An 11,280-nucleotide genomic window follows, 5' to 3' on the forward strand; every position below is an offset into this window, starting at 1 on the left:
CCTATCCATGCATCCATCCATCCTCCATCCATCTATCCATCCATCTATCCATCCATCCACCCACTTATCCATCCATCCATCCATCCATCCATCCACTTATCCATTCGTTCATCCATCCATCCATCCATCCATCCATCCATCCATCCATCCACCATCCATCATCCATCCATCCATCCATTAATCCGCTTATCCCATTTGCCCATCCATCCATCCATGCATCCATCCATCCTCCATCCATCCACCCACTTATCCATCCATCCATCCATCCATCCATCCATCCATCCATCCATTCACTTATCCATTCGTTCATCCATCCATCCATCCATCCATCCACCATCCATCAATCCGCTTATCCCATTTGCCCATCCATCCATCCATCCATCCATCCATCCATCCATCCATCCACCTTCATCCATCTACCCACCAGTCTAGTTATCCCATCTCCATCAAACCACTCAGTCTTATCCATCTGTTTACCCATCTCCCCTTTGTCCCCCGCTCTCTTTCCCTCCATCTCGTTTCATCCATCCATCATATATCTACCCATCCACCACTCATCCTGCCAATTGTCCACCTATCTGTCCTTCCAGTTAGCATTTGGAGTGCCTGTTACGTGCTAGGTGCTGTGCTTGCTAGGTGCTAGGATCACAGAAACAAGTGTGATGTGGTCCTTACCCACAAGGAGCTCACAGGTCATCAGAAATCGTAGGTTCCGTCTGATCTCGGTTCCTCCCACTCGGCCTTGCTCCCTCTGCTCCAGCTGGACAAACTGCTCAATGTCCCCAGAACACCCCAAGCCGACACCTGCATGTGGGCTTTGTCCTGAGCTCCTCACTCCCAGGAAGTCCTTCACCCACATGACCCACGGCTGCTTGCTCACGGCTGTGCCTCTGCTCAGCTCTGTCTTCCTGGAGAGACCGTCACATGACCCCCTAGAACTGTAAACTTTCTCCGTACCCCGAGCCTGCTTTATCCCAGCACCAGCATTTAACATGTTAAGCGGGTACCTATTTCTTGTCTCTATTGACTCTGTCTTCTAATAGATTGTAAATGCCATAGGGTCGGTCAGGGCTTTCTTCTGTTCTCTGCTGGATTCTCAGAGCTGAAAATAAACAGTGCCTGGCACATAGTAGGAGCTCAGTAAATACTCGTTGAATGAATAATCTCAAGAAATGCTAAAATGGTAGCAAATGAGGGAGGAGCTGAGGGATGAAATGTGAGGTGGCGGGCGCCATCTCGGGGTCTCTCGAGGTCCTGGAAGGCCAGAGAAGTCAGCGTGGGCAGGGAGGGCCGTGGCTAGAGGTGCGGATTAGCAGCTGCAGGCTTGTAGGTGAGGCTAAGGGTGGGACAGCAGGCACACAGCGGGCCAGCTCTGTGGTGGCTCTGAGGGACTTTGAGATCAGATGGGACAACACTGGGATGTAGTGACATCAGGGAAGGGGACCCAGTCCCCCCATACATGGATGCCCTGCGCACTCAGAGGCAGGGTCTGGAGTGGGGGACCCCATGAGGTAAACCATCAGTGGGCCATTGTGAAGGGTTCAGTGAAGACATAGTGCCACCTAAATGCTTGTGTGCGCGGGTGTATAGTGTGACACGGGCACACAGCTGGTCACATACACACAGGCACATGTGAGCACAGCACTTATACACAACCATGGGCCACACACAGACACACATGTGAGCACAGCACTTAAAACTCGACTGCGGGCCACACACGTGTGTGCATGCACATGTCTCCCGTGCTTGTGGCGCCGGGGCTTCTGGCTCTCTGTGGATGGCCCTGGCCTTGTCCTGTCTGCCGTGTGCATCGAACAGAGATGAGCCACAGCCCCCACCCGTTCTGGACCCTGACCCCCCGAGGCCAGAATGTCTCACATGGTCCCCTCAGCCCTCTTACCTTAGGACAGCGGTTCTCAACCTGTGGGTCGCGACCCCTTTGGGGGTCAAACGACCCTTTCACAGGGGTCACCTAAGACCATCTGGAAAACAAAAAGATATTTACATTACGATTCATAACAGTAGCAAAATTACAGTTATAGAGTAGCAACGAAAATGATTTTATGGTTGGGGGTCACCACAACATGAGGAACTGTATTAAGGGGTCGCGGCATTAGGAAGGTTGAGAACTGCTGCCTTAGGACCTCTGGGCCCAATATCCTACTCATGTGGCACAACCAGGCCAGGAGTGTGTTTGTGGGCATAGGGGGTGACCAGTATGGTTAAAGGGCAGTTCAGGCCACTTGGAGGACATGACCTTCCACTAGCAACTGCAACTCTCCTCAGAAACCCGGGAGGACCGGACAAAGCGACTTTTCCGCCACTACACGGTGGGCTCCTATGACAGCCTCACCTCACACAGGTACTGGTGGGCAGGTGGGCACGCATGGGACGTCAGACGTGGAGGGAGGCCTGGGGGTGAAGAGGTCAGAGTGGGGAGGGGTGGTCCAAGGTAGTCCAAGGGCAACTCCCAGGGGTAGGGCCTGCCTGTGGGATCCTGTTTGGGGCACACACTATATGGGGGTCAGCCTGGCCAGCCATGCTCTCTGGAAGGCTTCTCACCCCTCCCTGCTTTCCTCTATCAGCGATTATGTCATTGACGACAAGGTGGCCGTCCTGCAGAAACGGGACCACGAGGGCTTTGGTTTCGTGCTCCGGGGGGCCAAAGGTAATGAAGGGTGGGGGGCAGTGTGTGTGTCGGGGGCTGGGGTGTCAAATTGGCAGGAAAACTGCTGAAAACTGTTTGGGGCATCTTCTCTGTCTTGCCTCCGTTCTGCTCCCGTTCTCCTCCCTGCCTCACCCCTACCCTTTGCCTCTCCCGTCCCCTGCCTCACCCCTGCCTTTTCCTTGTCCCTGTCCCCTGCCTCACCCCTTCCCCCATACCTTATTCCTGCCCCCTGCCTTGCCCGTGCCCTGCCTCGCCCGTGTCCCCTACATCGACTTCACCCCCTGCCTCCCCCTGGCCCCTGCCTCGCCTCTGCCCTCTTTCTGGTCCACCATTCTTTGCCCCTCTGCTGTGGCTGTATTCTTGGTCTGAAATGTCTCCATGCAAGGCAGTGATCCCTTCTCCTTGTGGATTTCCAGGACCCCTACTGAGTGTGCCTCGCTGAGTGGGGAACCTTTCTGGTGGGGGGAGTGGGGAGTTTCTCTAGGGATGTGCCCCAGATTCCGGGGCTGGCTCTTCTTGGACCGGGCAGCCCCCGGCTGCTGCTCCCAGCCTCAGGTCACTCTGCCCCAGTTGTCGGCTGCTCAGCATGTGAACCGCTCGTGGGTGGTTGCTGTGTGTCAGCCGCCTGCACCTGGACGCGGTGTTGAAGCACCTCCCTCCCTGTCGCACCCCGCCCCGCAGCAGAGACCCCCATCGAGGAGTTCACGCCCACGCCGGCCTTCCCCGCGCTCCAGTACCTCGAGTCTGTGGACGTGGAGGGTGTGGCCTGGAGGGCCGGGCTGCGCACAGGGGACTTCCTCATCGAGGTGAGGCGGGCTGGGTGCTGACCTCTGCGCCCGAGGAGGCCACACCTGGACTGCCCCACCCACCGCCCGCCCGTCTGTCTGTCTGTCTGTCCGCCCGCCCGCCCAGGTGAACGGGGTAAACGTGGTGAAGGTTGGACACAAGCAGGTGGTGGCTCTGATCCGCCAGGGCGGGAACCGTCTTGTCATGAAGGTCGTGTCAGTGACAAGGAAGCCGGAAGAAGACGGGGCTCGGCGCAGAGGTGAGCGGTCAGGCTTCAGACCTCTGTGCCCTCTGGCTCCTGACCTTAGACCTTTGACCCGAGGCCCATGTTCCTCTGCCCACTCCCTGACCCCAGACTGCTGACATCAGATGCCTGAACCTAGGCGAGCGCCCTGTCGGCCTGGTGCCTTCCCAACCCCTGCTGTTGGACTGCTGACCCTGGCCCCAGCCTCTGACCCCTGACCCCAGGTTGGCCCGCCTCAGATTCCCGCCCCCTCCTTCCTGGCGTCCCCCAGCCCCTGGTGTGGCAGAGCACTCCTTCCCTGCACTGCCAGCAGCTGCCTGGAGGCCGGGGTTGCCATAGCAACTGTGAGGTTGACGCTGCCTTCCGCTTATTGTCGGAGGGAAGGGGGAGGCGGCACCTGAGGGAACAGGAAGAGCGTCTTCTCCGCGATGTCTCGGCTCTGCCTGGGCCCAGGAGGCTTCGCTGGCCCCGCCCGCCCAGGTCCCTGCTTGGCTGACCACACCCTGGTCCCCTGAGGGGCTGTGGCCTCCAGGGCCTGTGGGGGGGGGCCTGGAGCAGCAAGAGCCCAGCCTGCCGGGAGACCCCTCCCAGCCCCCACCCCATGGCTCTGGTGCCCCTTGCTCAGCCTCTGGAGCCTGCAGGGTGGGCACTCGGGCTGGAGCTGGCCAGCACCGGGACCCCCACTGGTGCTCTTGACCACCGGCTGCGGCCGCGACTGGCCGGCCTGGCTCTCCGCACCCCTGAGCTCCCAGCGCCATGAAGAAGTTTGCGTCCAGCCGCAGCCTGAACAAGATCCTGGCGCAGTGCGACTCGTCCTCGCGGGAGTACGAGGAGATCCAGGCGGTGGAGCGCAAGTGGCACCTGCAGCTGGCCGCGCCGCGCTGCCCCCTGCTGGACAGGAGGTCCAAGGCCTCCCTCTTCTTTGCAGCCCCGCAGCCCCCCAAGAGGGCCCCCAGCACCACGCTGACCCTGCGCTCCAAGTCCATGACGGCCGAGCTCGAGGAACTGGGTGAGCTGCGGGGGCGGGCGGTGGGCACACGGTCGGGGTGGGAGGCCAGGTGCGGTGAGCTGGCGCCAAAGCCAGGCAGAGACGGGAGGACGGATAGACGTGTGACGTGTCATAGGTAAACGGGTGGGTGCCGGAGTGGTGGAAGGATTGGGCGTCTGTGGGGTGAGGAGGCGGACGACATCCGAGGGGGTGGAGAGGGATTGTGGGACAGCCAGGACTGATGGGCAGAGCCTGGCCCACCCGTGTCTGCATGCGTGTGCACGTGCTGCCCGTGGCTCTCCAGTTTGACTTCCCACCTTCATCTCGTCCAAGTGAGAAAAGAGCAGGAGGGGTGGCCCTGGGCTCTGCGTGGCACTGGCTGTGCCATTTGGCTTTTACTTGACCCTCTCAGCACCTTCTCGCTCATGGTCAAGCAGTGTGGTCACAGTGGGCTGCTGAGCCCGCAGGGCCCTGTGAGTGTCCCTGGCACAGTGATGGGACAGGCCCTCGTGAGCTGCAGCAGGCACACAAGTGTGTCGGGCTTTGATGGGCACGTCGTGGGCACAGTCCCAGAGTGACTAGCGATAGCCTCATTGTGTGCACGTACAGATATACATGACTGTTAATAGCCTGATTATAGGCATGTGCAGATATACATGACATGTCTTGACATGTATGACAGTCAATGGACATGACCTGACATACGTGACCGTGAGCACATCTCGATATACGTGGCTGTTAACGTGCTCTATCCTTCTATACTCCAAACCCAATCCTAATCCCAGACAGACTTCAACCGTAGAAGGAACGCTGACACGAGTCCTGGGCTGAGCTCTGACCCAGTCCTGGCCACAGGAAGGGCCCTGATCCTGGCTCCAGATTGAGCCCCAACACAGCCATGGAAAGAATCCCTACCTGTCCCCTAAAATTATTCCTGACCTTGCTCATGGACCTAGCTCTGACCCTGGCCCTTGGCTGAGTCCTGACCTTGATCTGGCCACAGGCTGAGCCACCCCCCTTTCAAGCAGGGATGCATGACTGCACTTTTGTTTAATGTGGAGGACAGCCGCCAACATCAACTGAGCTGACATGGGCAGGATTTTCTCCTGAAAAGAATAAAATTTCAACAACTCACAGCCAACTCAAAACAACGGAAGAGGAATTCCCCAGGTCTCAAAAATGAAGAGAGAAATCAGAGCCAAGAGAGTGAGAGGAAGCTTATGCTTCCATAGTCCAGGACAGGATCTAGAGTCTACGGGCTGAGGATTGGGGCTCTGATGCCCCATAAAGCCAAGAGATGTAGCCGCGGACCCAAGAGAGGTGAGAGCTAGAACCGAGCTCAAGAACTGGAATTAGCATCAAAAGAACTGGAAATCATAGAATATGAAGAAGATAAAATAAGGTGTTTAAATACAAAGTCTAAGAGAAATAACAACTCATCAACAGGACAGTACCAAAAAAAGTAAAGGCTGATTTTAAAAGGATCCCTAAAGAACTGTTAGTGACATAAAAAAGGTGTAGCCACTGAGGTTAAAAAATCCGTGTATGGGACAAACAGGATTCCTTGGCTGCAGTGTGACTGGTTCTCCCACACACCCAGCTGATGAAAAACACGAATTAGAAGACAAATGTGAGGAGATTACCCTCAAACACAGCCGAGACAGATAAAGAGATGTGAAATCATGTATTACCAGTAAGAGCTATGGAGGACAAGTGAGAAAATCTCAGCGTAATGGTGGTCCCAGAGGGGAAGAATTAAAAGGTTGGAGAAAAGGTGATATATGAAGAGTAAGAGGCTAAGAATTTACTGAAAAAGGATATAACGCTCAATTGTGAAGAAGTGTAAGTCCCAAGCAAGGAAGTAAAAAATGAATCTTCAGCTGCAATCGTCACAGTAAAACTTCACAACACCGTAGACAAAAAGAAATCTTAATTGGCAGCGAAAGCCGGATGATGTAGGAAGGCTGGTTAGGCCGACGGCAGACTTGTCACAGGGACAGCAGATCCTAGAAGACAGTGGAACAATCACTGCGAAGTCTGGTGTGAAAATGCTTCTCCACCTGGTGGGGAATTCTGTACCTAGTACGACCGACCGACCATTCATTCACAAATGAGGCAGAGAAGCTAGCACGCTTCTGGCCCCAGGTCACAAGGGTCTAAGGCTTGTCATGGGGAGCTGATGCGTCTCTCTGATTGATAAGTCCGTACCACTAGGCAGCTGGGTCTGGTGGGTGCGTCCCAGGAGCCTCCTTCCAGAGGCTGCCACATAACCACGCTCAGAAGGGACAAAGAGGTGCTTGGACAGCCTGGGTCTGTATTCCAGGAACCTGGGGACTCTGGGCTGCTGCTGTCTGAAGAAACCAGTGAGCAGCCGAGCCTCCTTCCTGTCTGCCCGCTGTCTGGGGTTTCCTCTGCTGGCCCATGACCCTCGTCTTCCAGGGGGCTCAGTCTTGCAGCCTCAGGTCAGCATCATCTTCACCAGCTCTTCCTGAGCAGAGTGGGGAAGGATGATGAGGGGACAGCTTAGCACAGAGCCTCCGTCCTGCTGAGTCAGGTCACAGCTTTGGTTGAAGCTGGGCACGAGTTGTACGTTGCTCCATTGAGGGCTGGGGAGCCACTCCCACTCCCAGAGGACAGCTGTCCTGGGAAGCCAGCCCACTTGCCAAACTTCTTGGGAAACATCTGGTTTGATGCAGCCAGGCCAGCATCAGGGTTTCCCTGGGTTCCTAAGGGATCAGCCCACGATCCAGCGTTTGCACCTTCAAAAGATAGAAATAAGACGTGTTGGCTCATTGCTGTGGCAGGTGCATGTCACACTGTTGAGAGCTCATGGAACCCTTTAGGACCCTGTAGAGAGATGGCCTGAACAGCTGGAAATAAAGGAAAATGTGAGGTGAGGTGACACAAAAAGCAGGTGGCAAGGGTGGCTGCTTGCGCTCAGATGAGGTGGGGAGAAGCACAGTCCTGCAGGGGACAGGTAGGAAGGGCACCCTGAGGCCGGATGCTTTGAGCAGAGGTGGCGCCCAGGAAAGGCAAGGCTGAGGCGGCCGGCAGAAGTGGGAAGGGAGGCAGGGTCCGGCAGGGACCTTGGGGTGGCATTGGGATGCCTCTGGTCACCATGTGCTCACCTCCTCAGCTTCAGCATGCTGGGCTGCGCAGGTCAGTGGGGACCCAGGCCAGGGTTCGAAGCCCCTCCTGTCTGTCCGCTTTCCCATGAGAAACCTGGAACTTCTGGGTTCATTTTTCTTTTGTGATGAGAATGTCAGGGCAGGTGCCGTGCCAGTGTTCGGTCTGACTGGCCATGGCCTGGTGACCACACTGACCTGCCCTCTGTTAGAAGCACTGCACAGAATGCCTGAGGGTGACCAGTGAAGCCATCAGTGGCCCCAGAACTTGTTTTTTATGGGCTTTGCCTTTCCTTTGAAAAAATTTGAACTGAATATGATTTAGTTGTGCATGGGTGTCTCCATATGTGTGTGCATGTGAATGTGCACAAGCATGTGTGTGGATGTGCACAAGTGTGTGCACATGTGGGAGTGGGTGTGCGTGTGTGTAGGTGTGTGGATGTGCACAAGTGTGTGTGTGAGCATGTGTGCACATCCAAGTGGACTGCAGAAGCGTGTGTGCACACGCAAAAACATATGTCCCTGCTTGTGGTTGTTTCCATCTTGTGTTTCAAGCCGTGTGCCAACTTGGCATTGGGGTGTATTTGCCACTCGTGGTCTGATGGGGTTGTGTAGTTTGGGGGCTGTGGGGATCTGGGAGGTCCTGGTGTTTGGGAGGTTGGGGAAGGAGGCTGGGTGCTGAGGGACAAAGCCTGCCTCTTATCCCCTTTGCTCTGTTTCTTGATTCCAAGCCTCCATTCGGAGAAGGAAAGGGGGTGAGTCACCTGCTGTGTCCCCAGGGCCCCAGCTTCGCCTGACCCCGTCCAGGGAAGTGCTGGTGTGTGAGAGGTTCCAGCTCCACTCCAGGTGGCCTGGGAGCCTGGGCTGTACCCTCCTGATGACCTCCCTGGGATCTGGGGTGGGGGTGGGCACAGTAGGATCTGGAGAGGGACAGATGGGGAGTTCCCAGGGGTGTGGCCACTGGGGGATGTGATAGTGAGGCTCAGTCCTGGGCCTTGGGGCTCAGGCTCATGGAGGCCTGGAGCCAGGGAGGGGGTCCGGAGGGCCCAGCGGTGGCACTCGCTCGTGGAACATGGTGAATGTGGAACGTGGCTTGGTGGGGGCGGGAGTGTCAGGTGCTTGACTTGGCCTGCGTGGCTTCCTTCTGCCTGTGCTCTGGGCCCCGTGCCTGGTGTCTGGTCTGTTTCGGAGTCAAGCCCAATGCTGACAGTCCCCTACCAGCGGGAGCCTGGGCCCCACAGCCCTGGGGACAGGGCTTGTAGCTCCCTGCCCAACCTGGTCTGAATTCCTCTTCAGCACCTCCTCTCGCGCCTCCCCTCAGGCCTCAGCTTCCAGATCCTCTGAGGCCCCTTCCTGTGTGTCCTGTGTGTCCAGCCTGGTTGCCAGCATCAATGTGGGGACAGAGTCTGGGCCTGGACATGGGTCCAGCACCTGGTCAGGTCTTGGAGCCTGGCCTCGGCCAGCCTCGCCCGCCTCTTCCGCACAGGAGTCTGGGCCAGACTGGAGCCCGAGGTGACTCTGTGGCCCCTCCTTTGTCCGTGTGCCTGGTGCCCACGTGTCCCTCCCTCTGGGGCCTGCCGGGCACATGCTTGCCCTGTCTGTCAGCCCAGGCCCTCCTGCACAACCTGCGGCCCTGTGAGTTCTGTCCCAGATGAAGTGCTTTCCCTAGTGTCTTTTCAGGCATTAAAACAGGTGACGAGGTCCCCTCTAGGGACACTTTGCTGCACACCTTTGAGGCTGGCACACAAGCTATTTCTGGAACACACTGGCTTTGTCCTCAGCTCATTAGCGGGGCTCCCAGGGTGCTGTGCTGTGGCCTGCGCGCTTCCCCCAGGGTAGGGGCAGTGATGGGCGAGTCATTGCCCCTCAGGCCCTCACCCCCGCTTGTTGAGACATTGGCGTCTGCCTGTGTGCACACACACTGCGTCCTGACAGCTGTGTCTGTGAGGCTGGCGGCAGCAGCTACAGTGACCAGACCTGCTTCCCAATGGGCTCCATTTCCTCTAAGTGTCTAAAGAGCTTGTTCAAGAAGGTATTCTCTGATTTTGTTGGGTCTTGTAGGCTGCAGAGTTCTCGGTTCTTTTCCCTTGAAAACAATTCTCATCTGGCCTGGGCACCGTCCCCAGTGGCCGACAACATCTTCTGCGCTGCCCACATGAGATCACTATGTCTGGTCTTGACCTAGCTCTGGGCCCAGAGACACAGCCTCTGAGCGCACAGCCCAGGTGCCCCGGGCCCACAGGCGTGTTGCCTGCACTCCGGTCTGACATCTGCTTCCTGGGCCTGTGATCCTGCGCACTGGATCTCCCAGTGCTTCTTGGGTAGAATGGGGGCGGTGGCACAGTCTTCTTCATGTGGCGGCTGTGGCAGGAGAGTACAGGATTCAGGTAGAGCTCTGTAACCTGGAAGTCACCAAGGACTTCACAGGTGATGATGGTGACCTCGGCTTCCAAAGGGCAGTCATTTCATGACGAGCAGCCCCGCTGTGCCCTTTGGCCTGGCGTGGGAGCTCAGAGATGGGCTAGCTGATGGTGTTGCTGGCACGCTGGAGTGTATAGGGCTCCTGTGCTCAGGCCGCTGGGGAGGGCCCCTGCTGTCTTCCGAGGTCACCAGCTGTTTGGGCAAGTGTGAAGGATTGGAGCGCCGTGTCCGGCAGGCACAGCTGTACCATTCGTTTGTTGGTGTTGATTCTCAGGACACTTATACACCTGTTTCGTCAGATGAGGAAACGACGTCACACAGACGTTAGGTCAGGACAGAGTGCGGGGTGGGTCTGGTCTGGGCGTCCAGCTACTCAGAGGAGTTTATTTCCTCCCAACAGCAGCTGCTCGGCAGGTGGCAGAGGCCAACCACAGTTCTCCCACATGGATACTGAAGGGACAGGGTGACCTGATGCACATGATTCCAGGGTCAGCACAGCCCCTAAGAGTCGGGCAGGGCTTTTGGGATTTGGATCCTGAATGACAGGTGGAGTGACAGAGGGTCAGTGTGGCAGCCAGGTGGACACTGGCGCTGCGCTCCACGTGCTGACCACTAGTGGGCCCACTCCAGTTATTCAGCCAGAACTGGGAGCTTTTGGACACACATGTTTGCTTAGCAAAATTTCAAAACACCACTTTTAAAAGCATCAAATCACTTTTTTATAAAAAGGTTTTTTTAAAAAAAATATTTTTGGGGGGAATTGGGGAAGGGGAACACTCAAGTTGTTGTCCTTCAATCTTAGTTGTGGAGGGCGCAGCAAGCTCAGCTCCAGGTCCAGTTGCCATCTGGCCACCCATCAGCAACTCGCGGCTGCTCAGCTCAAGGTGCTGTGTTCATTCTTAGTTGTGGGTGGGCAAAGCCCACCATCCCATGCAGGAGTCGAACCAGCAGCCTTGTTAGGAGCACGTGCTCTCACCAGCTGAGCCATCCTGCCACCTGTTGGCAGCTCAGTGGCAGCTCAGCTTGGGCGCAGCTCACTGGCCCATGT

At 56.8% G+C, this 11,280-nt stretch overlaps 1 protein-coding gene across 1 annotated transcript in view; it reads left to right on the forward strand.

Moving 5' to 3' along the window:
* SHANK3 (SH3 and multiple ankyrin repeat domains 3) overlaps positions 1-11,280 on the forward strand; it is a gene marked incomplete at its 5' end in the record, with an annotated part of 48,406 nt that overhangs the window by 19,065 nt on the left and 18,061 nt on the right. The window contains 6 exon segments of the mRNA XM_019668547.1: positions 2,287-2,362; positions 2,586-2,668; positions 3,350-3,474; positions 3,581-3,713; positions 4,627-4,707; positions 8,543-8,566. Coding sequence (XP_019524092.1) covers positions 2,287-2,362; positions 2,586-2,668; positions 3,350-3,474; positions 3,581-3,713; positions 4,627-4,707; positions 8,543-8,566 — 522 coding nt within the window.

This window comes from Hipposideros armiger, unplaced genomic scaffold (assembly GCF_001890085.2).
Source record: "Hipposideros armiger isolate ML-2016 unplaced genomic scaffold, ASM189008v1 scaffold_530, whole genome shotgun sequence".
In the NCBI taxonomy this organism is placed as follows: domain Eukaryota; kingdom Metazoa; phylum Chordata; class Mammalia; order Chiroptera; family Hipposideridae; genus Hipposideros; species Hipposideros armiger.